This window comes from Canis lupus, chromosome 31, assembly GCF_003254725.2.
Source record: "Canis lupus dingo isolate Sandy chromosome 31, ASM325472v2, whole genome shotgun sequence".
NCBI lineage: Eukaryota > Metazoa > Chordata > Mammalia > Carnivora > Canidae > Canis > Canis lupus.
This window is the reverse complement of record NC_064273.1, coordinates 33,115,423-33,142,977: the sequence shown is the minus strand read 5'-3', so window position 1 is coordinate 33,142,977 and position 27,555 is coordinate 33,115,423. Positions and strand designations below refer to the sequence as shown.

Below are 27,555 nucleotides of genomic sequence, written 5' to 3'. Positions count from 1 at the left end.
TGGAAAAGATGGGAACACACTGGACATCAGTGGTTCTGCTTTCTCCATGAGTGTTCAGTGCAATTAGTATAAAGAGGTCCCAAAAAAGGAGGCAGTCCAAAACCCAAGGTTTAGACCCTTTTGTAGGCCTCATTAAAATTTTTAGGCCACCTGCTGTTCTGCAGGTTATAGTGGTTTTGGTATGAATGGACCTACAGAGTTTTAAAGAGTGATTTTGGCTTCCAGCGTAGACCAATTTACAGAGGGGCTCGAGCTAGACTCTAAGAGAGTCCTGTTGGTTATGACATATGTATGTGTAGTTTGAAATTGTTGGACGAGTTTACAATGAATAATTCAAATGTATTAGGTTTTGAGATCAACACTCCCAGAGTCATAAAAATGAGTCTCGCTGGCAACTAGCTTGCTGGTGCATGCAAAGTGTTCCAGTGACAGGGTACTCCCTGGTGCTGCACACTACATCATGGGAGAAGAATGAGCTCAGCCCAGAGCGTGAACAAAGGTTATGATACCCTGGCTGCTTGGTCTCCTTCCTGTGCAGCAACCAGGGCAGATTTATGTACTGGAAAATCTTCTGCAAAGCACAGGCTTAGCCTCCCAGCCCCGGGGACGGCAGCATCATCACTCACAGGGCTGAAGCAGGAGTTTGGCAGGGAGGGAACCCTCACAGTGGGTGAGCATTTGGCTCTTTCCACAGTGGGAGTCAGTGTCTGGGAAAGAAAGAGTGTCCATGTTTGGTTCTGCTTTATACGGTATGCAGTCTGTGCCAAAAATTATTTGGGGTTGGGGATGGGAAAGAAAGCAGGGAGGTCTTTGGACCTTGTGAGGGATAGGGGCTTCCAACATGTGCTCCCTTCCTTGCCTGATCATCCTGGCTTCCGAAGACTTTGGTTAGTAGAACCATACTTTATTATGACTGGTGTTCTTTATGTGTCAAACAACCCGAGTCCCCATGCAGGAGATTAGGTCCTAACCACACTTGAAGACATGAAGTGAGCTCTCAGGGTCCTGCCTACCTTCTCACGGTGAGCAAGAAAGAAGATATCCATAGGACATGGGAAATTAAAATCTGAGACAGCATGGACAGAGCCTACAGTTAACCTTTAACTTGAACGTGTAAAGACTTCTTGGCAACCACGGCACAGGGGATAGACTTCCTCCTCCCCCCCAAACCCTGCGCACTGCCACGTCTGCACATCTGCTCCGAGATATAGAAGGTGGAGCTTGCAGCCCGGCCATGGCAGGAAGAGTATGTCACTAGTTAAATAAAATAGATTTTGTTTTGGTTCAAGAAGGGACCTTAGGACACATCAGAAGAGCAGACTTTCATTTCAAAGATAAGGAGTCAACAGCCCCAGGCCTGAGCTGTACTGAGTGAGCAGCTGCATCTGGAACCAGTGACCCTGAGCCTTGATGCTGCTTTCACACCCCCATGGGCCCCTCCTGACACCTGCATGTCGAAATTGTGGGGGAACTGCATCAAGTTTGTTTTTCAAGTAAGGCTGCTATACTGCTCCCTTTTCTAGGGAAGCTTGGCTTGGAGGTTTGAAGGCATGAGAGAGAAGCCTGATGCAAATGAACTGAGCCAGCAGCACTGAGGGTGGAGGCCGGGACATCTGCTGCTCCTATCCCGTACTGTACTTGCCAGGGTTTTCCATTGTGCCAGAACTTTCTCATGAATAAAATTCTTGGAATTTTATCGAAAACAATGAATCCATGTGTGAGAGATTCATGGATGAGACAAATTCCAGATGTGCAGTGCACTGTATTTTTAGCATACGCCTGTGTGTTTTGAAAAGGCCAAGTGTAGTGCTGCCTGTGTTTCATGGAGATCCTTCTGAAGATGAGAGGGTTGATACGCATCCCACCCTTGGTGTTCAGAAATGGACTTTTCCATTCTTTTCCAACAGAGGAAAAATGCAAAAGCCCATGTTACCCTGTGAGCCCAGGATGCTATTCTGAGGATCCTCTGTGCCTCTTAAAACCTGAATCACCTTACTCCTGGTGAGTAAGCTTCAAAAATCAGAAGGATGGCATAGTCCCTGTGAGTTGCTTAGCCAAGCTGCTATAGAAACATGTCCTTGTATAAGTTTATTAAAAACGCATGACGTTTTAGGGAAAGTTAAAATAAAAAGCATCAGGGATCCCACATGCTGGAAAAGGAGATATTTTTAGGAGTTAGAGGAACATCAACTGTATGCCATGGGCTATTCTAGGGAAAGATATAGAGCTTATGTTACAAGAACATGGTATCTTCATCCATCCATCCATCCTATCCATCTATTCATCCATTTACTCGTTACATAGAGAATGCCAAGCATGCCAAGGAACATACCAGTAGTTGAAGCTACAGTTTTGACCAGAGGATCTAGATCCCCTCTCATACAAAACTTATAGATAATTGATATCAAAGAAACTAAGGTAGAATTACAACCAAAAACCCTACAAGAACTGATCAGGAACCAGAAAGATTAAATCACGTGGGGCCAAAGTGACAAATGCCCTCTTAACAATAAAAGAAGAGATGTTAGCCTATTCACTCCCCCATGTTAGATGAAGGTACGTGACTTTTAAATGTAGTACTTACAAAGATAAGTGACTAATTGCACATTAGAGATGTCATACTTTTCGTGCATCTGGCTTGCTAGAACAATATGACTAGAAATGGATCATCTAAACCACTGCTTGAACCATGTGGAGAATTCAAGTCAGGCACATCAGCTTTCTGTAACGTAATAACAATTGAAATACAACATTAAGGTTTATAAAACCTTTTACACATGCTGGCTCATTTGGTCCATTTAACATGGTTGGGAGCTGGGCAGCTGTTATCAATGCCATTTTTTATTGGTTGAAGAAATCGAGACTCCAGCAGGGGTAAAATGGCTCTACTTGCACTTGACTGTGCAAGTATGCAATAGTCCCAGTCCACGCAGGAGGCTGTGGTAGAATGGACTCTGATTCAGCAGAGTTGGAGACCAGACTCTACATCTCCAACAAGCTCCCAGCAAGCTCCTTTTGGGACACGGAGCAGAAAGAGGTCCCCGAAGTTCCTGAGGTGGCAAGGAGAGCAAGGACAGAATCTGGCTTCAAACTTGGTTCTTCTGAACCCAGATCCAGTGCCACTACGCTCTACCATGTTGTTTCCTGCATTGTGATATGACTCCATGTGTATCCTAAATTTTACTATAAGAAGTGAAAAGAAAATCTTTTCATCTCAAATGAATCACTTAAAAATAAAACTTCATAAAAATAAGATGAAGACTTTTGACAATCTGTGAGTGTTCTGTGATGGCGGTGATGAGGAAAACAAAACCAACCAACCATGGAATGCCAGCCACACAAAGCCAAGGGCATAGGAGGGTCTATGGGGGCAGTGGTTCCATTCTTTGTGCTCACTTCTACCTAAAACCTATAAACATGATGCTTCCACACGTGTTTTCACACTTTTCGTTCACCTCTAAAGAAGGAAAGAAGCCTGTGGGGCGGGGGGGGAAATGCATTTCTTTGTAGAAGAACAAAGAAGCTGTTGACATCACTTACATATTGTTCCTTTAGGGTTTTTTTTTTTTAACCTTTTTTTTTTTTAAGATTTTATATATTTGTTCATGAGAGACACAGAGAGAGAGAGAGACAGAGACAGAGACATAGGAAGATGGAGGAGAAGAAGCAGGCTTCATGCAGAGAGCCCGAAGCTGGGACTCTGGGATCATGCCCTGAGCCAAAGGCAGATGCTCAACCACTGAGCCACCCAGGCGTCCCTTTTTTAACCTTTTTTATTGAGTCTTGATTGACATACAAAAAGCCATACGTATTTAATGTATACAATTTAATGAGTCTGGGATGAGTATCCACCCGTGAAACCACCACCGCAATCTATGCCATAAACACATCCATCACCTCAACAAGTTTCCTTCCTCCCTCTTTATTTATTTTTGTGTGTGTGATAAGAACACTTAACATAAAATGCACCCTCATAGCAAATGTTTAGGTTGACAACACAGTGTGGTTAACTCCAGCCCCAAGCTGTGTGGTGGGTCTCTGGGACGCACTCATCTTGCACATCTGAAACTGTACCCTTTGATTGCTGGGAGAAATAGTCTCCTTATGCTCTCCTTTCAAATATTTGAAAGGGCATCCTGCGCATCACTGAGCAAGTAAACAGAAGTTATTTTAACATTATGTTAGCTGGCTCTCTAATTGCTCAGGGTTCACTGAAATCTCATTTTCATCGTGTGAGATAGACCTATTCTTTCTTGGAAATTTTTCTGCAGAGCTCTAGGCTTTCACAATATTTCTAGGATTTCTACTCCCTGATGAATGCTTCTTCCTTGCTTTGGAATTCTCATTTTCCAGGAAGCCTTATTTCATTTGTATATTTCTAACTCCACAAAGTCCCCAGTTTATGCCCACAAAGATTTAAGGCAAGACCCTGCTGCAATCATGTGCTCCATGAGAGTGACTACAGACATATTGCTGGTGACAGCCTCTGGATTCGTGGTCACTGGCTGCAAAATCCAATGATCTTATAAGTGTCGATCCTTTGTTGTGATGTGATAGATGTTTCTGGACCCTACTTATTGCATTATGATGTGGCTATAATATGATTTCATGACTTCAATGGTTAATATTAACATCAGCAAACATGTGGTGTTGGGAAGTTCTTTTGATGCTAGTAACACATGCACAAAGGATCCTGCCCTGAAAGTGCTTATAATTTAATAAATGCAGGAGTTGAGGAAGAAGTATCTGAACAAAGAGAATTCTGGAAGCCACCTCAGCCTGCCCTATAGCCAAGGAGAAACCCAGAGAGTTCAGACCAGGGAAGTGCGACAGGAGGTCACCAGGGGACCCATCTCCGGCTCAGTGTTTTCCAAAGGGATATACAGAGAGGGGGGAAAACTCCTAGGATGAAAAAGGAAGAAACGAGGAAAGATGGAAGGGGGAGAATTCAGGTCTTCTGCATCATCTAGGCAATATCTGTCCCAGTGAGTGTGCTGAGAGATGGGGAATATGTGAAGGTCTTCTCACATGCTCTGTGAATAAAGATGATGACAGATAGATGGACAGATGGATTGTAGACAGTGAGATGGGTGTACATCTGTGTGTCTCAGTGGGTATCTGCACATCTGGATGTATCTCCTTATCTCTGCACCAGCCCTGTGTCTCATTCTCCTAGCACAGAGCTGGTGTTGTGCATTGTCAACTTTTCCGATACTGCAACAATGCCATATTGGAGAATAAATACATTCTTTACATGGACTTCATTTGCCTACGTGCGTTTTTCCTTTGAGGTTAATCCAAGATTTTTTATATTTTTTGAAGGACTAAAATAGCAACGTGTTAAATGAGAAAAACGTGACACAAAGCTAGATGCTGCATTTAATCTATGATTTTAATGATTCCCCACACTGAAGAGTTAAAAAGAAAAGAATGCCAAGAAAGGGCAGCAGTGATTCACACCCAGCTTGATGAGTCCTGTGTCACTTAATGTTTGGCTTTTTTCGTGTCATGATGAAAAGACACACTGGTCAGATGAAGTTTCTTATTACATGAGATGTTGGCTGTATCTGAATGCAAAACCATACACATTTAGAATAAAAACTCCTGAGGGCAGCCCCAGTGGCACAGCGGTTTAGCACTGCCTGCAGCCCAGGGTGTGATCCTGGAGACCCCAGATCGAATCCCACGTCAGGCTTCCTGCATGGAGCCTGCTTCTCCCTCTGCCTGTGTCTCTGCCCCTCTCTTGCTCTCTCTCCCCGTGTCTTAAATGAATGAATGAAATTTATTTATTTATTTATTTATTTATTTATTTATTTATTTATTTATTTAAAAAACTCCCGAGCAGTTGGTATGTGGTTGTTGGATGAATGGTGGGAAGTGAGGGTCTCCCCTAGGTGCTTTGTCTGTTTTGTTTGTGTTGCCTTTTTCTCTCCCAAATGAGAGTAGGAGGTGACTTTCTAGAAGCATCAATTGTGTGGCATCTGCGTCAAAGAGATGTTCTGAACAATTTTGCTTGAGACAACCTAATAAATAGTTTTCCCATATCATTAGGTCTGCAGACATCCATTAAGGCCACCAAGTGGCACTGGCTCTAGCATACTTATAATGGTGTTCCTACCTGTCCGATTTTTCCTGTGTATTATTCACTAAGAGAAGTCTGGCATCCATCCACCATGAACGCATCCCAGTACATGACAATCAGTTTGAATCTAAATTATCTGATTAACCAGAGAAAAGAACAGCTTTGTGGATTACATAAATACTGGAGCCTATTGCTGAGTAGCTTTTAGGTTCATGGGAGAGTCTGTTGTACTTAGAGGGTTCATTTCCATCTTCTGATGATACTTCAATTCCATCCTAAATCCTGGGATTCTGCTTCCACCTGGTCCACACTGTTAATAACACACTTCTTCTCCATTCCGCTTTCTCATCCAGGAATGACAACTGACTGTATGGGACTGTTGTCAGAACTGAATAACCACATTTCATAGATTTAAGATCCCCACTGGTTATAAAACGAACAATTATTTTCTCTGCCACCAAAGTGGAAGACATGCTGCCCATAAACCATGGCATACCATTGACTGTAGGATCATCTGGATTTCAGAGCTGGGAAAATGTGAAAAATGGTGTATCTTAAAGTCAGTGACATAGGTTTTAAAAAGATATGCATGCAGAGCGCTTTTTTAACTGGGCAACCTGGGTGTTCTGTGATGGATCGGCTGTTTGTGAGAAAGTGGCCACAAGATATCTTACTCATGGCAGGGTGTGGAGTTGTGTGATGCACCAAATTCTGCTTGGCTGTGTGCGGGAGGAAATTTAAGGTGGAGTTTTGTATTGGGTTGTAATGTGCTAAGAGGCACAGTGGAAGAGGCAGGCTCCTGATTTCAGATGACACTAGCTTTCTGGAGTAGACACTGTGTTGTGACGACCAGGACATCTTTAAGGATGTTTTCTAAAGCATGACCATAATCTTACTCAGCATACTTGTTCCATTTAGTTTTTCCACTTGTGTTTCCTCACCACAAGGAAACACAGGGCTTGAGAATCCAGGTCTGTGGATGTTGAGTTCTGGTTATGTTCTGAATTTTTGAAAACCATGGAAGGACCGTGTCTCTCTGTGGGCTTCACTTGCTCCAGCTGTGAAAGAGAGCTGATCATTCTGAGACTGGCTTCCACGTCAAGCCCGGATTTCATGGAAATCTAAGTATGTTGGGTTCTCTGGATTTAACAGTATAGTACTTTTAACCCGGGGGGATGACAAATTAGAAGCAAATAGGGGGATCCCTGGGTGGCGCAGCGGTTTGGCGCCTGCCTTTGGCCCGGGGCGCGATCCTGGGGACCCGGGATCGAATCCCACGTCGGGCTCCCGGTGCATGGGGCCTGCTTCTCCCTCTGCCTATGTCTCTGCCTCTCTCTCTCTCTGTGACTATCATAAATAAATAAAAATTAAAAAAAAAAAGCAAATAGGATCCCTTATTTTCTAATTCTTTTACTTGAAATATAGGAGCCCCTCAAAAATATTCATCTGTTACAGAAGGGATTCATCTGTTTCAGGATCCCTGAAGTCTTTTGCCGAAAATGTCAGTGCACTTACAAAGTGCAGTCGACTTTTTATTGCTGTCTTTGTAATCTAAGCATTTGGATCCTTTGCTGTACCCACATCTAGTTACTTGAAAATAAATCAAATTTTAGTCTTACACTATGAAATATCATCTAGTTGAGAACTTCCCAGTTTCTGAAACTATCAGTTGACTGTTGTCCCCTGACCAAGATTGGAAGGAATGGTCCTTGTATGTTATTGGTATATTCAGTATTCATATGAAATAATAAACACTCGAGTGCTAACACAGCAGCACCTTTAGTTTGGGGGCATTTAGCTTAGAATTTATGTGTGTCTTGTAAGTTCAAAAAAAAAAATGACATTGGTAGCCTGCCACTTGCCACATTGGACTATCCCAACTTTCCTGGAGCTACAGAGAAAACACCCCCACACACTAGCACACACCAATCTAAAGTTCAGGTCTTTTTATAGTAACATAGAGGCAAGCATATTAAATTATTATGCCATGTTTCTGCCAGGTTTTGACTTTTTTTTTTTTTTTTTTGAGTTCTCTGCTATAAAGCAACCAAAGCAGTCTCCCAAGTCCTGCGGCTGGCTGAAGGTTCTGAGAGCATAACCTATACATGTTAACTAAGGCATCTGCCGACACCCTTGGCAGGTAGGCAGGTAGGTAGGTGAGGTGGCCACGGATGAGGAGGGAAGCCAGGTGGCAGGCAGGGAAGCAACGACAGCATCAGTCAAGGCCAGAAGTCCCTTGCCGAGCTGGAGTTGAGGGATTCATGTGTTCCTGGTTACTAGCCTGTGCTCAGAGCTCCGTTCTGGTTTTAATCCTACTGGGCGAGATCCTCTCCCGCTTTGAAGTCTCAGAGCTGCCAGGGCGGGAGAATCCTGTGCAATAGCCTTTGTCATTCATATCGAACCAAAGGGATGATGAAGCCTGCGTGTAATAACATGACTGAGTCTAATGGATGAACAAACAGATGCTGCTGGCCCATGGCGTCTGTTGCCTGTTTTCCTCTGAAGAGCAGCAGTTAATTCTAGTGATTGTGCTGTTGAAGTAGGTCTTGGAAAAATCACCCTTTGGGCTTTTTTTTACTCCCCCCTCATTCAGATGTGCTACATGGGTACGGGTGTGTGTGAGAGAGGGAGAGAGAGAATGGGAGGTTGATTTTGTGTGTTTCCTTTTGCTGACCTGTACTTACTTCTAGGTGTTCGGTACTCTCGGGTTAGTTAGAATCACTTTGGGCCATGCTTTCTAATTGCTCTGTCGTTCCAGAATGTGGATTGTATTTCACTCTTTCTGAGGTGTTTATTCTGAAGCACCCTCACTTTGGGGCTCTTTCTCCTCTAGTGAACAAAAGCAACCTTTGATATTCTGAGTCGCATCACCTTTCTCATCTTTTATGCAATGTTAACTTTGAGGAGAATTCTAAGATATGAAGAAAAGATGTGTGTCTTCCTTATCTTTAGCTTTGTAAGTACCCCCCCAAAAAAAATCGATCTCAATTAACTTTGATTTCTTTCTTTAGAAAGCCATATGCTGAAATAATGCTTTGCCAGATGTGAGAACGGGGTTCCTCCCCCACCAAACACACACTGGAGCCTTGTCTTAGTTCTGCTCTTTCGGTCCACTTCTTAAACCTTATACTACATTTATTCAGTCATTGGCAGGCTTTGCAAGGATACCCTGCTTTATCTTGGGGGTATACTAATATTTTGACCTTGTAGGCTCACCTCTGCTATGAAAACTTTTTTCTTTTTCACTTGTAATTTAAAACTGAGCCTGTCCCTTAAACCTCACCTGTTTCTGCCAAGTTCTGTTAGAAATTGCACCTTTATTCATATTTCTCTTCCCGGGTGAGCTGATGCTAGTAACATGCGGTAATGCATTATCCCCCTTGGAGCCGGAGCTGGAATCGGGCTGGAGTCTGCAGGATCAGGCGGGAGTGGAGGGCGCCAGTCAGCCTTGTGTCCTGTTGTGAGTGTGTGAAAACTTTCTGTCCAGGGCTGCTCCGGGGTGGGAGACTCTGTTCCGCAAACATTATATAAGCAGCTGTGATTTATGTCTTTATTGAATAGCACTGCTACACTAGGTCCATGTAGTGATGCCAGTCTTACTCTTAAATCCACATCTGGGAGTGTAGGTGGCTCAGGTTCCTTCACTCCCCTTGCAGAGGAGAGAACCCTGAGGTCCCCCATGCCTGTTACCGCACACTGCGCTTTGGTGCTGCTGCCTTGTGTTGTTGCTGTGTGTTGTCGATGTGTTTGATTTTGGCATGTATTCAGAGATGGCTTACCTTTTTTTTTTTTTTCGTTCTCATGTCTGATTCTGGCTGTCTAGCAGCTACAACGTGTTCTTTTCTTTTTTCAACGTGTTCTTTTTTGTATGTTTTGTGTTACTGTGTCAACCACCAGCTTACTCTTCCCTCAAGTGTCCCAAGCTGTGATTTTTTAAAAAAGATTTTATTTATTTATTCATGAGAGAGACAGACAGAGAGGCACGCAGAGACATGGGCAGAGGGAGAAGCAGGCTCCATGCAGGGAGCCTGATGTGGGACTTGATCCCGGGTCTCTAGTATCACACCCTGAGCTGAAGGCAGATGCTCAACTGCTGAGCCACCCAGGTGTCCCCCCAAGCTGTGATTTGAGGGATCTTTAAGAAGTTGGGTTTAATAAGTTGGGGGTGGTGGGGTGTTAGGTATCTACAGGCACTTGGCCACTGCTCTGGGGGCAGAGTGCTGCTGGGTCCTTGTGCTTCTTTCCTGCTCACTGATTCCTAGCGCAGTGTGCCTGGCCACATCGTTCCGGTACCTGTGAAGTTAGTCCTTGGGTGGGTGGCGGAGAGAGTAGCAGAGTATGCACTGGGTTTGGAGGGGGGCTTTGTGAAATTGCATGTGTTCCCTAAAGATCCCGATGCTTCTGGGTAAGGAGAGTGGTCTGAATCTTAGAAAGGCTGCTGCTAAAAAAAAAAAAAAAAAAAAAAAAAAAAAAAAAAAAAAAAAAAAAAAAAAAAAGAAAGGCTGCTGCTTAAGGCTCTGTGACTAACAGGGAGGGTCCCTACTTACTTAAATATCAAATTGAAGAAGAAGAAGGGAGTGCTAATGTAAACAGTATCCCAAACCAAGAGATGTAAGAAAGGCATCGTCATAGGTTGAGGGAGTGGACAGTAACACACCTGCCCGATGTGTCCCCAGTTCCACAGCTTACTTCAAGGTGAGTTCTAGACCTTTCTGGATCTCACATTTTCTCATTTGGGGATGAGAAGTTTGGACTAAAGTTCTCCACGGTCTGCCTCCACCCCGGCATCAAAATTTCCATTAAAAAAAAATGTGACCTTGGCAGCATTTGCTTCTCACCAGTTAGTAGCAATACTGAGGATGCCAAAGGATTAAAATTAAAATGAGTTATTGCACAATTTTTTTCTCTGATAGAAATCAATATTAGATTGTGTCATAGTTCTTCTGCTATATGATATATCATTAGTAGTTGAAATGTCCGAATCTAACTTGCCTTTGCTGATTTGGCCATAGAATATAGAAGTGTAGCCATAGGCTAACCACTTGTGTGACCTCAAACCCCAGGAGAATTAATGATCCAACAATGACATACTTCTGTTTCTTTTCACCAAATCCTACAAAAGACCGAAGATACTAACAGAAAATAAAGGAGAAAAAGAGCTAGTCAGAGATCCAGATATTTTAAACACCCTGGTATTTGGAGGCATCTGGATAATTCACAGCTTTTTTTTTTTTTTTTTCTGGTTCATTTATCATCCAGATGTTCGCCATCATGGAAGCACTGCTTGAAACTCTATTTCAGCTAATAACTTAGAAGTGGAAAAATTTGTATCTTTGTACGTTTGTCCTTCGGGGCTCCACTTCCCTTTAGCCTTCTTCTAAGTGACTCTTCTTTAAAATCTCCTGGGAATGTAGCAATTTCGCCAGATGTTTAGGTGTTACCCATCACATTTCTTTTTTTAATCTCCACGACCATTCTGTACCCTGTCTGCTTGAATTATAGATTGCATTTGTCAAATAATGACACATGCAATTGGATGTCTTCTAAGACCTTTGAAATTCAACTTCCTTGAGTTGAGATTAAAGTGGGTATTATCTGCACTGCTGCAGTCAAGCCAGGGATGCTCAGAGACCCACAGGAAAGTTTTTCTGGGCCGGTCAGTTCCAACTGTTATAGTCTAAGGGAAAGAAAACAAGCTACTTTTTTCTCCTCAGACATAGGAATGGATTCTATGAAAACTCCCTAAAATGTAGCCCCCCGTAAGAAACGACTCTAAAGTCAGTGGCTCTTTGAAGCATGACTGTCCTTCGGCGTGTCCTGAATGTGTGTTTCTTTGGGCATTCAGGAAGCGTTATCGGTTGTGAGCGAGGACCAGTCATTGTTTGAGTGTGCCTACGGGACACCACACCTGGCTAAGACGGACATGACCGCGTCCTCCTCTGGCGACTATGGACAGACCTCCAAGATGAGCCCACGCGTCCCTCAGCAGGACTGGCTGTCTCAACCCCCAGCCAGGGTCACCATCAAGATGGAATGTAACCCTAACCAGGTGAACGGCTCAAGGTAAGGAGACCCCTGACTCTTGTTCTCCGGGACTTCTGGTTTTCCTGTCCCCTGAAAAGGTAAATTGGAAGTCAGTCACGCTTCTCCAAAGACTGTTTCAGAACCTAAGGCCACCGAATGGTAACATTGGGCAATGCTGATAAAATGTGTTCTCCAGTGGTTTGCGTGGAGGATAGAGGTTGTAAAACCGGTAGTATATTTACCAAGAACTCCCTTTGAAGATGTAGTGTTCAATTCTATTTCCCAGGCATGAGGGCTCCGTGGGAGGGGGGCCATGCCCACATATGGCAGGATTCATCTCTGAGGTTTTTATTGCCTGGAAAATAGTGCTGTCTTATGTTTTTATGGAGGGAGAGTGTCAGCTAGTGGCCAGGCAGTGCAGCATATGTCCAAGCCATATGACTTGGCTGGCACGTCTACTTCATATGTCCTCCACCCCCCCCACCCTCCTCTGTCCCTTCTCTTACTGCACGCTGTTTCTTCTCATCGTTCTTATATTTAAAGCCCAGCTCTGATGGCATGCATGAGTATCCACTTTCCTGAGTTTGTCACAATAAAGCCTCTGTCGCATAGAATGTATTATCAGATGCAGAACAACAGTCCCTGAGACTCAAAAACATTTAATCCAATGGGGGTTTGAAAAGTAAAGTTGATTTCAAGTATGGTATAATGCTCCATATTTATTCAGAAAGAATATAAAATCTTAAGACAAGAAGGGGATAATTTCTTTTTTTTTCCCCCCAAGGATTTATTTATTCATTTGAAAGAGTAAGAGAAAAACAGCACAAGCAGGGGGAGCGGCAGGGGGGAAGGGAGAGAGAGAATCTCAAGTGTACTTGCTGCTGAGTGCAGAGCTCGAGGTGGGCACCATCCCAGGACTCTGAGATCACGACCTGAGCTGAAACCAAAGGTCAGACATTTAACCAACTGAGCCACCCAGGCGTCCCTGGGTAATTTCTTTTAAATGTTGCACAGTCTGACACGGAGTCGTAAGAACAGCCTACATTTGTTAGTGCTCTATCACGTACAAAACCCTTTCATATTTATCAGTCCTCCAAGCAGCCCTGTGAGGAATGCTTGTCCCCATACCATGGAAGAGGGAACTGAGGCTCACACATTTTCTGGCTAACCCAAGATCACAGCTTAAAGCAACTGGATTCAAACCAGGAGTGTTTGACTCCACACCCAGTGAGTGCGTTTTCCACCCTGTTGCAATATATATTATATATTGCAATATATAATATATATTGCTATATATTGCTAAATGCGCTTTTTATAATTGTTTTATAAGTGCTGGAAACCATTGTATCAGCTTGTAGTTGATAAAGGGCCCAAGTCACCGTACCTTAGCAAGAATGCTGAGGGGAGGCTGGCATGCCAGACAGGGAGACTGCAGATGTCAGAGCTTTCCTCGGCTCCAAGAAGTCCGTTCCCTCCATGCATCTAGCTGCTTCTGCAAAATGAGAATGATAACTCTGCTGTTGAATCTTGCTATGATGCTGGTCCTTTAAATGGAGTTAAAGCCAAGGCAGGCCCAGCAAGGCAGTGAGTGGCTCCTTGAGTCCCGATAGGATGGAAAGAGCTCAGTAGGAAATGCCGTCAAAGGGCTCAGGGGAGCGGAGTCCCAGCTAGTTGATGGTTACGTGCCCGTATTTCACAGGTAAACCTATCCATCTGATAGAATGTTCCCAGGGTTCATTAACTGGTCATCGTGCTGTGAGCACTGAGAGTACTTAGCACTTCTTCTTCCAAATCTAGTTTCTACCTGCAGGGAATCCACCAGTGTGTGTGTGTGTGTGTGTGTCTGTGTCTATGTCTGTGTGTTAGAGAAAGACTGTGCATGTGGGAGAGAGTGGGAGAGAACACTTCGGACAGAGGGTGCTGAGGTGATTCCAGGCAGGTCTGCGCAGAGTGAGCCAGGCCCGGGCCCTTATTTCTGGAGCATGGCCTTCGACCAGCTCTAGGAATTGCCAGCCTGGATTTAGCAGCCTCGGGAGGAGACCAAGCAAGGAGTCGAGGATAGTGTCAGAGAAGCGAAACCTTCTCTTGTTCTCATTCTGCTATTCCTGAGTTTAGCAGAACATGTAAATAGAAGAAGCCTGTTGTCTTGCAGAAGAAGTGGCCACTATTTCCTTTGAGGCAGGCTTGTGTTTCCCATCCGTAGCCAGTGTCCATTTGCCACCTGGCTGGGGCCGTGCGCCAGCCTTCTCAACCTGAGGAGGTCCCCACAGGGATTCAGGACAGGAACAATGAGCCTAGCCCAGGGGCTGGGTCCTCAAGAAGGACGGGGCTCCCAGGAAGCTTCTTCCATATTCCTCAGCCCAGCTGACTAAGGGAAGCCCTTTGGGGGTTCCTTTCGGGAGCAAAGGTGGGTCTATTTTCTGTGAAATGCAATTGTTTTTGGAGGAACCTATCAGTTTTCTTGTGAAGGAACAATGGAAACCTTACTACCTTCCTCTCTTAGGCCCTCACAAATTTCTAGGATTGCTCAGAAGGTTCCCATGACAGAAATTTTGAAGGTAGTTCCAGCTTTTGAAGCCAACTGTGATGTGTTTTGGTGGTGGATACTGAGGGAATTCAGTCTCGTGATCCTTGTCTTCCTCTTGGATCCACGGTGGTATGTTTGGCAGGTGCCGTCCGTGAAGAGAGCACAGCTGACTGTATCTACCTTTGATCAAGGTCCATATGCTTCTTTGATGAAAAATGGCAGATCTGGTGTGAAATGGGGAGGGAGGGGCTTCAGTCACCTCCTAGGCTTTGTGGAGTTGAACTCTGACGCAGGTATCAGCTGGTCACCAAGTGACATCGTTACCCACCCCAATACAGCTGACATGTCTACTATAGAGACAAATCCAGTGCTCCTGTCCATCCTTGCCAGAGCCCAGTGTATCTGCTGGAGTTGAGTGCGGGGCCGGCTTGGTGTGTCTGTTGAATTGGCTCTTGCGGTTGTGTGGGCTCTCAAGTGTGAGATCTGGAGGACAGGCTAGGCTGGCAGGCTGAAAACTCAGGCAGGAGTTGATGCTGCAGACTTTCTCTTCCTTAGGGAGAGCTGAGTTTTTGCTCTTTAGACCTTCAATGGATTAGATGAGGCCCACCCACATTATGAAGAATAATTGCCTTTATTTAATGTCAGTGGGTTATAGATGTTAACAGTATCTATGCAATATTATCACAGCAACACCTCGATTAGTGTTGGGTTAAGTCACTGGCTGTGGTGCCCTGACCAGATGGACACAGGAAACTGGCCATACCTGGTACTCCCAGACCCTGTGCTGGTCAGTGGTTGGTGAAGCCATTCCTTTTAGACTTCCTAACCAAGGTTCCCTGGGGGTGTCCAGTTCCTTGTCACTAAGGGGCTCAGCCTGGCCGGATGGGAAGTGGTAGGGGGTGGTTCATAATATCTGTAGTTCACTGGGACCTACCAGAGTACTGAGAGGTGGGTGGCCCAGCAGAGTCTGTGCTTCAGAGCATGCCAGGCTGCCAGGGGGGTTCATGGAGAAAGGGAATACTCAGAATCCCTCAGTGTAGCTAAGGCTTACTTCATCTAGAGGCCCAACAAGCAGACAGAAGATGGCTGTGGGTCAGACCTGCAGGGTTTTCTGACTCACTGCATGATACTTATACACACATCAGTCCCAGCTCCGTAACAAGAGGACATGGCCCTGCAGTCACTGGAAACTGGACTTTCATTCTGGAAACCTTGAATGGGCCCCTGGCTATATATCAGCTCTATCTAAGGTGTCAGGGGCAGAGGCAGTGCCATGGAGAACAGGGGTCCTGCCCTGCAGGTTTCATGGCAGAGTCAGTGTGGAGGAGGGCATGGGAACCAAGAAAAGGGGTGTAGCTCCTGAACATTCCCCCCACCCCCTGCCAAGCATCTTTCTGGAGGTAGTGGCCACCTCCCCACCACTCCCCTGACTGGAAGCCCCAGACACGGTATGTCAGGGACTCTGGGACAGAAGCAAGAAAAGAAGTGTATGTCCTGGCCCCCAGCTCAGCAGCTTCTTCTAATTGTCATTGCTATGAGCTTTCATGCAGTGGACTTTGGAGGGGGCCACGTGCCTCTAGAAGTCAAGTTCAAGGGGGAATTGACATAAGTCAAAACCCAGACTTTGGCTGCAACATGTAAGCAGTTCCCTTTGCGGTCCTTCATTGCTCTTTGGTGAATATCCCCCAGGACAAGAGCACTCTGTAGCTGGGGTCTTGCCTGAATCTGACCCAGCTCCCTCTGACAGAACACCATCCTTGGGAATGGTCCTTTCTGACCCTCTCAATCTGTTACCCTTGGAGGAAAAGGCCAAGTGCTTTGGGTAGAGGGAGGGACTTTGTTCCTTAACCAAATGATGGAATTCTACAAAACCTCAGCCCTTCTGGGCTCACAGGGTCCTGAAATGAAATATAAGTGGTGAAATGAAATCTGTTGCCATTATAATAGAGCTCTATAAAAAATAATAAAAGGAAAACAGGAGAGAAAGGAACCACTGCTTTGTGAGCCAACAGGGAAGTAATTGTGGGTTTGGCTTGGCTGCTGCTGTATCAGAGGGCACGGTTCTTGCAGACACTAATCTCACTGCACACTGTGTAGACACAGGACATCATTTCTCAGCCTCAGTAGTCCATGGCCACCCTGCCTTCCCCCTTTCTTCACTCCAGCCTTACACACAAGAAACCCCCAAGTGTTCATACGGTGGGGAAGTGTCTGTGCACAGTCAAACTTGAACCAGCTGTTTGCCCACACAGTACACACAAAGGTTCCTGCCAGTGGGGTTGCATGCTCGCCTGGCCTCCAGCAAGCCCCCTGCTGATGACCTTAATTTACTGTGAGGTTGCTAAGGCTCAAGTCACTATAGACAGGCAAGATGGGCGAGAAAAAGACACACACGCATACACGCACGCATGCACACACACTCACACACATGATTGCCTTAAATGAAAGGCAGTATTGTGTGCAAAGCAGCTGTTTGATGGCATCTGAGTATCTCTGACTCAGAGAGTCAGCCGGATCTCAGAAAGGCTGCATTGGACATCTCCTGCATCCTTCCATACGTGAAAATCCCATGTAGCCCACCTGGAAGTAACAAATCCATGTAGGCCCCCCTGGAAGCTTATTGCAGCTGGAACATAATGAATTTGGGTGCCATGCTGTGAATCCTGCCCCAGCCCAGTCCCCACACCACCTGGAGTCATTAACCTCTTGCTCGAGTCCAGTGAGGGCTCCCTGGTGTGGCAATTCTCACAGTGGAGCCCCAAGATCAGCAGCATCAGCACCAGCCGGGAGCTGTTAGACATGCACATTCTTGGGCCCTCCCCACACCTGCCGAATCTGACAAGACTCTGGGATGGAGCCCAGCTCTGTGCTTTAATGAGCCTTCTGGGGATTCCTGTGCTCACCGATCTGAGAATCAGTGCTCTGTTGCAGGATTCAGGGAGATGAAAAATGAGTGGCCGGCAGAGTCTGGGAGAATGCAACGTGGAGAGGTTGGTCTGCCCCCGGGAGGTCCGTCTGCCTGAGCCGAGGTGCGCCTCCCTCACCTCACACCATAGTAGGGTTTTACCTGCCTGAGCCTGTGTGGCTGGGAGGGGGAGACTGGGTCTTGCCCCTCTGTGTGGTCTGGCAGGAAGATTCACTGGGTGGGTAACTCCGGCCTAGCATGAAATAGCAAGATGCTTTGGACATAATGTTTAATGAGCATGCCACCTGCAGTGTGATGACGACGACAGGAAAGGGGCTATCTGATTGGTCCATCTTGACATCAGACATACCGGGTATGCTGGCAGTTGTTCATTCATGCAACAAGTATTTATTGAGCATCTACCATGTGCAGTCACTGTTCTAGGTACCTGACATAGAGAGGCATAAAACACAAAAAAATATCTGCCCTGCTATATTCACTTTCTCCTCGGGGAAGATGGCCATTGAATCAGATAACCAATTAAAACATATAGCTGGTTAGATTACGGTAAATGTTAAGGAGAAAAATGAGGCAGGACAGAGGGTGGCCTGAGAACATTACCTCTAAGAAAGTGACATTTGAATAAAGCCCCAAAGGTAGTGAGGGAGACTGCCCCCTGGTTAAACAGCAGAATATACCAGGAAAAGGAAGTGCTGAGTGCAAAGGCCCTGAGGTCAGGCTGAAGCTTTAGAGGACAATCGTGACTGACATTTAGTAACCCAAGCCACAAACAGGCAATGAGTTAAAGTGATCGTGGGCCTCACTCTGAGTGAGTTAGGAGACCCAACGGGGTGCTGTAGGCAAAAGTGGGGGTGTGATTTAGCAGGATTTAGCAGGATCTCCTGGCTCCGGTAGTGAAGCCGAGACCTGCTGAGAGGCCTCTGCAGGAATTAGGGTATGGGATGGTGGGGCCTCGGTGAGAGTGGTAGTGGTGGAGGGGTGGGGAGAATGATGGCGTTCTGGATATATTTTGAAGGTAGAATTGATGTGCTTTGCTGCTAGGTTGGACCTACAGAGTAAGAAAGAGGGAAGTGGGGGTGAATAAGGTCTGGGGGTATACTCCAGATGAGGTGTGGACAAGCCACACTGAGAATCCTCCTGTGGTTAGAGCCTGGGCCCCTCCAAGTATTGGGCGAGACCTTGAGGCCACACACTTAGTGCTCATAAACACCAGGCACAATGAGGGAGCCCTTGCCTTCTTGCCTGAGTTCAGTGGATCTTAATTCATTAAACCAACAGTGGTCAACCACAGTGATTGTGCCTCAGGGCACATTTGGCAAAGTCTGCAGACATTTTTGTCACAACTGGGGGACATTCCTCACATTTAGTGGCTGGAAGCCAAAGATCCTGCTCAACATCCCATAATATACAAGAGAGGATCCCCACCCCCACCCCACTCCTTCCATCTCCAAAAGAATGGTCTGGCCCCAAATGTCAATAGTGCCCAAACTGAGAAAACTTGTCCTAAATTAACATTTAATTGGTGTTTACATCATGCACTGTGTTAGCTGCTATGAAGATGAGTAAAAGAAGCTCATGGTCCCTCAAAGGTGAGGAATGTTCTGTGAAATCACGTGACAAGTTCAGAACAGAGGGATGTTCAGGGCTCAACCGTAGCAGGCATGATGGTGTGACCCAGTCCTCCTGGGCATGAAACAGAGCATCCCAGATGAGCAACATTCATCAGTACCTCCACAGCATACTGTGATTTATTAACAGAATTTTAGTACACAGTATCTCCTCCAATTTCTTCATTAAATTTGTGAAATGGCATTATGATTATATCCCTTTTTTTGGATGAAAAACATTGAGTTTCTCAATATTTTCATAACTTGCTCACATCCACCTGTCATAGGCCCTTTGACCCTAGGCCTGGGCTCCTCTCCTCTCCCTCAGGCTGCTTCCTTGAGCCAGACAGCTCTTCTGTGTTGACAGGGACAGCGGCGCTTCCTCCAAATGACAGACGAGCCATGCATTCTGTCTCTTGTCCGACAGGCATTACATCCACACCCTGACCATTTTGTTGTCTTGCAGAGAGTACACATTAAAAACCATTTACCTGCATCTCATTTGAATTTATTACAGCAGGTCAAGTTATCCGCACTCACCTTCACATTACCTTCGTGAGATGTCTCCAAACAAAATCACATTTTAAAAATTGTAAGCGTGATGAAGAGACTTGCAATCCGAGCACATTGGTGGCTCCCAGTAAATACTCATTGGGCTGAAATGTAGAGTTCTCAGGATGGTGACGGCTCATGGACTCTGCATGTCGTCTGTGCTGAGCTTGCTGTGCCCAGCCTCTACCTACAGAATGGAATCTTGGCTGAAAGTCTTCGAATGCCGGGATTCCTCCTTTTATGTGCAGTACTCAGTATTTGGTATTTGAAAGTGGTTTGCTGGGCCTGCACTTTCTCCATGCCTTTCTACTTTGACTCCTCGACATTTGACTTAATATGTGTTTTCCTATATTTTCTGTAAGACTTCATGTATTATGTTAGGACTGTGACACCTGCAACAGCAATTGCATTTGCTTCTGTCTGCCTCAAGCTTCTGATGGCTCCTAATTAAGCTCGGCCTTCTTCCAAGGTGTGGGTGGCACGGTGTTGGAGACTGGTAAGCTGGTGAATTTTCCAAAGGGTGATAGTGAGGTCAGTTAGTAATAGCTTGTCCTACTTGTAAGAGGCCTTGAGTCTTTATAGATGTCAGTTCCTTGGGCTGCAAAACTGAGACATGGCCTGACAGAGTCTTACTCAAGGAAAAGTCAGGAGGGGACAAAGCCTCTGCTACTGCTTCTCTGTCTGGAGCAGACTTCTCCTCATCCCCTCTTTGCAGCAGACGCTCCTTGCTGTCTTTGCCATCTCTTGGGACGTCCAGTGGATGGGTTCCATTTTGTAGGGGAAAAGAGCCTAGGAGTCCTGCTCCCCATTATGACACACGGGAGTCCCATCAGGTCGCTGTGGGTGTTGGCAGAGGGACAGGGGGACTGCTTTGGCATACTCTGTCTCAAAAGTGAAATCATGTTGGTTAACCAGAATTTACATAGCCTGTTATGAAAATAAAAAATTGAAGCACTTTGGTGGCTATTGGGCTTAATTCATTCCTCTCTGAGAAACCTGTTTTGAGCAAAGAATAAAAGAAAGACACACATGCGCGCACGCGCGCACACACACACACACACACACACACACACACACACACCACTCACAAGGTAAAACATCCTGAGCATGTTTATAGAGATCTTAGTCTGTAGAATATTTTATTTCCAAATGATGAGTCCCAAAAGGATGCATTTCTCCCCAAATTTCAAGATCTTGCTGATATCCGTTCTCAAGCCATAAAGAGAAATAGAAACTTAAATAGTGAAATGCAGGGAAACTTCAAACCCCTTTCAGGGACAAAGAACTAACTGTTAGTGAGTTAGTGGTGACTTTTTTAATTAACTTAGTCTTCAGCTGCTTTGGAGAAGGGGAAGGGGACTGGACTGGAGGGAAGAGACTGGGATTCCAGGTGTAAGAGAACATATTTAGCAAGGGTAAAAATAACACACAGCTGTGAAGACAAACATCTACAGTTTCAGTTTGAGCGGGGAGCTCTCCATGAATCACTGCCGAGCTCCACCCGCTGCTCGGGCCATGGGGTCTGAAGCAGCTTTTCCACTGCCTCTGATTCAGAAATAAAACAGACCCACAAATTACCCCGGCGCTCTCCAGACAATCCCCTCCTTGTCTGGGGTCCTGAAAATACTTTTTGTGGTGCCTTACCTCAATTCATGCTATGAAACTCGATTAGGAGTTTGTTCGGTCGATTAGGACTAAGTATGTGCTTTTAGGGTTCTTAGGAGGAAAACCACCTGAGAAGGGTTTTTCGGTATTCGGGTTTAAGACAGGCCCGGAATGCATGCCCCAGCCAGCCTCCCACGGGCCCTCTCTCGGAACTGACCTCTTTGGGCTTTTAGGGCAGAGCTGCCAAAGAAAACCTTTGTATTTCTCTCACATAGCTTCATCACCCAATAAACTAAAAAGAACATTCGGGAAGATAGTGACATTCTGGTAAACAGGGACGAGCTGAAGACCGCACCATAGTAACATTAGCTTGCTTATCCACTTAAGAGTCAGGGTGATACAGAACATGGTCTTTGAGGGCAAGAGAATGTGGAGTGTGGGAGAGGGGGTTTCTGCACTCAAATGCAGACACCATGAGAATAGGGATGCCGATGTATTCTTAGCACCTGGGACAGGGCCTGGCTGAGAGACTTGCTCCATAAGTACTGGTTAAAGGAGTGAATGAATTGAGGAGACCCAGGGCCAATGGAGAATCTAGGGAGTATGGGTTTATCCAAAGGTGGGAAGGACTTAGGATACACATAGCCAGCATGGGTTTGTATTTGCGGAAGATCAGTCTGGAAGTTAAAGCTTAGGAACACTCCACCAGCATGAGGTGGAGAGCAAGACTGCAGACAGTGGTCTCTTTAAGTGCAAGAGGAATCCAGGCATGGGAAGAAGGATGGGTCTTGAAGAATAGGTGGATTTTCAAGAGGATTGTGGGTTTGTCTCTACCCACTTCTAGAGGAAGTATATTGATTTTCCAAATTTAATTTGACTTGCCTTGGACTTTTTTCTAAGGCACTAGTGCCTCTGCTAACTCTTCTGAAGTGAGGGTGAATCACAGACTTCATGTGGCTAGTGAGCTCAGGATTGTTGCCTGGGGCTGCCCTCAGCGACATTCTCAGATCAATGAGGTCCATTCAAGTGGTACAGAGGACAGCGCAGGGCTGAGGCTCCATTTTTGTCAAGCTAATGGCCACGTCTGTGCCCTTCACTGCGGGCTCTTTCCATGATGGAATCTCCCCTGCTGTAAGCAGTCTCTGATGTGAGCAAACCAATGTCAGATGCCAAGTTTATTCTGTTTTTCAAAAACAAAGCCCCGGCTTTAATTTCTCAGTACATTTTCACAGGTGTGTTACCCCTTTTAAAAATAAGGTATTATGTATAGGAACAGCTAAATGAAGCTTTTGTCTCGGGCTGTGTTCCACTTGATCTTAAAACCTGAGACTGCTTTTCTGATGGTCCAGCTTGTGTCCTGGTCCTCAGTTCTTGGGCCGACATTCTGGATCAGATTTATTGCTTGCTATGCCTCTTAGTGTGGGGACCTCTCATCTGACTCCCTCCCAGGCTCCCAGTGTGCAAGCCCGTCATCTCTGCAGAGCATGTACGGTACCGAGCACCTCAAGGGAGTCTTGTTGGGGGAGCATTTGACATTCAACTGGAAATTGAGGTGATCAAAAAAAAACCTAGACTAATCAAAATTCATGTGTATATCCACATCAACATGCCATCTTGGGCTTCTCCCTGGAGGCCCTGGCTTTGTACGTGGCTGCCACTGCTCAGCTCACATCTGCACATCTCTCCATGACTGCCTTCAGGGCCACTCCGAGGATATTCTTCTGAAAATACCCAACAGTAAAGAAATGGAGTTTTCTGAGGGCCCATCCACTTATGTTGCATGTCCATGAGAGTGACTGCTCATGTGGAGTTACCAGGTGAAGTCCTAGAGTGTAGTGGTCAAATACTTGGACTCAAGGGGCACCTGGGAGGCTCAGTGGTTGAGCGTCTGCCTTTGGCTCAGGGCATGATTCTGGGGTCCTGGGATCAAGTCCCACATCGGGCTCCTGCAAGGATCCTGCTTCTCCCTCTGCCTATGTCTCTGCCTCTCTTTCTGTGTGTCTCATGAATAAATAAATAAAATCTTTAAAAAAGGTACTTGGACTCAGGATCCCAACAGCCTAAGTTCAAATCAACTGAGGTCTATAAACATTTGTTTGTCCACAATGCATTAGGCACTTTCAGAGGCAAATTTGAGTTTAAAACACAGAAATAGAAGATTGTGGAAACTGGAATATATAGCATTCCATCTCTCAAGATCCCTTCACCGATCTCTCTGGTTGGCCCATTCTTTCCAAAAGTGTCAAGAAATGGCAAGTATGAAGGACTAGCTAAGCATGTGCAATCTCTTGATTTCTGTAGCCAAAGCAGCTGAGATCTGTGTTCTTGGAGCCCCCTGCTTTGTCACCAGCTCCCAGGCACTGCGTGGAATGCTCTGGATTTGGGAAGGATATTGCTTGCTGTATCACCCACTTTTCTTTGGGAGAAGCCATGAGAGAAACTTCTGCTTCTGCTGAATAACTGGTTCATCTTGATGTGTCTGACACCTTGAATTATGACAGGATACATTTCCTTCTTTGCTTTGGCTAGTAGGAAGCTCAGAGATAAATTGGTGTCCTACTTCTAGCAGCTATAAAGAGTAAGCCTACTCAATGTGCTGATATTATCTCATGATTAATTATTTTTCTGCCTTACATTCCATTCACTTCAATCCTTTGATTATTCATGTTATCATTTTGTCTTGTATGTATTTTATAACTGTCTTATATTGCATGTCATGTATGCAATCTTATAAATGACACACAGTTTGAGAAAGGGTAGGGGAAAATATATTGAAAACCACCACATATCCACAGAAATATAACTCTAAAGGTACAGTGGAAAATGATGGAATCTCCTGTTTAGAAAAATGTTCATTTGTTGGTCTAAGTAGCTTCTGGAAAGTCATGTCTGGGGGCTTGGGAATGGAGCCTCTTCTAACTCCTTGATTCTGAAACTGTATGAGAACCCTGTGGGGGTTCATGTTCATGTTCATGGGGGGGTTCATGTCTGACTTCTCACCTGAATTTAAATTTAATGCAGTTCCAGTTTATTTGATATTCTTTGCCATGTCCTTTCACCGTTAATTTGAAATACCAGTATGTCGTAAGAAGTCAGTGCTGGTTATCTCAGTCACAGGCTTTATTTTCTACTGTTTATAAGTGATTCATTCCTTGAGGCTCAATAAAACAACTTAATTGGGCATGTGTCTCCAGTTACCTGAAGAAGGGCTCCATTGCCCCATCTTTTTATCATGTTGGTAGAATGGGCTTTCTGCATTCCCCGGAGTGACCCCAATTAGCCCACACCCCAGGGAGATCTGTGAGGTTGCTTCTGATACTGACCTCCTAAGGCTGTGTGGCTCCAAGGGGATGGTAGGGGAGTTGGGAAGTGATATGGTGCCCCAGCTGTTGTCCAGTGTCTTGGTGAAATTCTTCCCTCTGCACCAGCCTTCCCCCCCTGAGGCAACCTCAGCCCAATGTGAGATTTCTCCTGCTCTGACAGAGGGGAGCAGCTGTCCTCTCAGCTCCTGGTCCCTCTCACTGATGCCACATTCTCTATGGGATTGCCAAGACTGGTGGTTTTCGGGTTACACATAAAACCCAGACATGAAAATGTGCATTTGAGAATGTGGTTAAGACCTAGTAACTCTTTTTTTAAAAAGATTTTATTTATTTATTTGAGAGAATGAGAGAGAGAAAGAGTACAAGCAGGGGGAGGGGCAGATGGAGAAGCAGACTTCCTGCTGAGGGTGGGGAACCCAACTCAGGACTTGATCCTGGATCCTGACCTGAGCCAAAGGCAAACACTTAACTCGCTGAGCCACCCAGGCACCCGAAGGCACAGTAATTCTTAATTTATTTTATTTTATTGGGGTGAGAACACTTAATATGAGACCTACCCTTTCAACAAATTTTGAGATGTACATTATTATTGTTCACCATAGGTAGAATATTGGAGAACAGGTCTCGAGAGATTTTTCATCTCGCTTGACTGAAATTTTATGCCTCTTGATTAGTATTAACTCCCCATTTCTCCCTCCCTGAGCTCTGAAAAACCACTTCAATTCCCTCAAATTGACCACATTAGACACCTCATGTAAATGGAATCCCATGCTATTTGTCCTTCTGTGACTGGCTTATGTCACTCAGTGTAATGTCCTCAAGGTTTGTGCACAGTCATAGACTGTAGAATTTCCTTTTTTTAAAGGAAAATAGTATCCCACTATTGTATACACCACATTATCTTTATCCATTCACCTATCAGTGGACAGTCACTTCCACGCCTTGATCATTGTGAAGAGTGTGCAGTGACTATAGTAGTGCTAGTATCTCTTTGAAGTTTAGATTTCAGTTCTTTCAGATAAATATGCATAAATGAGATTGCTGGGTCATATGGTTGTCTTTTCTGAAGACTTTCAAGGAACCTCCATCCTGTGTCCCAATGCTGCACCATTTTGCATCCCCACCGACAGCATGAGGGCTCCAGTTTCTTTACATCTTTGCCAACATTTATTTATTTTTTTTTTTTGGACTAGCCATCCTGACAGGTGTGGGGTGATCTCTCATTGTGATTTTGATTTGCATAATAACTTCTGTATGCCCCCAAAAGACAGAGTCCTTGAGAGAAATATCTTTCATGACATCTATTTGCAATAATGAAATTAACCCCCAGAACAACAACACAGAGACATTTCATATTCCCCAAACGATTCTCCATTTAACAAGCATCTAATGAATTGCCTGAGAATTTTCACAGAAACTGCTGGAAAACACATATGCAAATACTAAAAATAGAATATTTAAAGGGATGCCCTTTGCTACGTGTATTTCAAAAGCAATGCATTGAACGTCCAAATCCTTTTGTTGGAGTAGGAATCATGTGATGCGAGTGGAATACCAAACTGTTCCTGGGAAGTTTCTCCCTGCCAACTTGCAAGCCTTAGAATGCACAGTGTCTGTGGAGCTCAGTGCAGTCAGCCAGGAGGCAGATTTCTGAAGTGTGGGTCTTTCCTTATCACACCTGGGCCATGAGCTGAAAATGTATTTATTGGGAGACTTTTAAATAGACACTTGCCAGTTCTCTGAATCATGTTGGGATTTTTTTTTTCCCCTTAAACAAAGTGTCTAAATAGATGCCTCTGAAAAAATCTCCGGGAATTGCCTCTATTTCTTACTCAGGTTTTTTTTTTTTAGACATGTCCTGGTTGGTTCCCATACCTGCTGTGCCAGGAATTGAACAAGCCATGGGGCTACAGTGGTGTCCTAGAATAGGAATTGTGCAGGTGTTGCAATGCATGCCTTAAACCAGAGTAACACGTGGTCAGGGAGTTCTCCATGCCTTTCTGAAATTAAGGCCTATTTTAACTTGTAAGAACAGCATCTTCCTTTCCTTGGTGGAGGCTTCCTTGTGGAGGTCCCCACATGGGGACCAGAAGCATGGACAGTGGGTTAGGCTGTCTAGCTTCCAGTCTTCATTCTGACCCCTCCTGGCTCTGGGAACTGAGCATACCCCTTCAGCTATACCTCTGAAAAGTAGATATGGTGCCCATACCTGCTACCTCAGGCTGTGAGAGGACCGATAAAGGTTAGGGTCTCAGGACAGGGCCCATGTATATATGCTCTCCTCTTGGGCTGTTAAAATTCCCAAGAGAATAAACAAGGGAGAAGATTGAGAAGCGGGAACAGCACACCTGGGATCTCTGAGGCCCTTATGCCTTGATTACCTGCTTGAGTCCAGCATGTCGGAGGCCTGTGGAGTGACCCTCTCCTCTCCTCGGGGATGGAGTTCCCTTAGAGTTTTTACAAAAACTATTTGAAATGATCAAGAACATGGTTCCAATCTGTCTTCCTCTGAAGCTTAAACAAAATACAATGTTCTGAAGAGGCAGCTTTTGAAAATCAGGTCTGATGGGTTCATGTGGCTGTTTTTTTACAATGAAAGCTAAATGGGAAAGCTTACCTGTCTTGCTGGAGAAGAGGGGATTTATGGTGCCTGGTATACAGCGGGCACTCAATAAAAGTGGTCTAAACAGATGACTGAATGAGCAGAACCCACAGTGCTCACCCTAGATTTTATAGTTGTAGCTGGAGTTACTCTCATCCACTGAGCAGCATCTAAAGCTTTTGCCCTGAAGAACCAAAATTTTCAGACTGTCCCCTCGTCCCTAGTAACTTCTCTCCTTGAGGCAAATAGACCAAAACACACATCCTCCACTCAACTGGTGGAATTTTCCAAAGGCATAGGAAACAAA

At 45.2% G+C, this 27,555-nt stretch overlaps 1 protein-coding gene across 7 annotated transcripts in view; it reads left to right on the top strand.

The window, feature by feature from the left end:
• ERG (ETS transcription factor ERG) overlaps window positions 1–27,555 on the top strand; it is a 186,149-nt gene that overhangs the window by 115,845 nt on the left and 42,749 nt on the right. For 6 of the 7 annotated variants that reach the window (XM_025449910.3, XM_035709181.2, XM_025449911.3 and 3 more), the window contains one exon: window positions 11,928–12,145. The exons of the other annotated variant lie outside the window; for it this stretch is intronic. In XM_025449910.3, coding sequence (XP_025305695.1) covers window positions 11,928–12,145 — 218 coding nt within the window. The remainder of the gene's footprint in view (window positions 1–11,927; window positions 12,146–27,555) is intronic. 7 annotated transcript variants of the gene reach the window in all.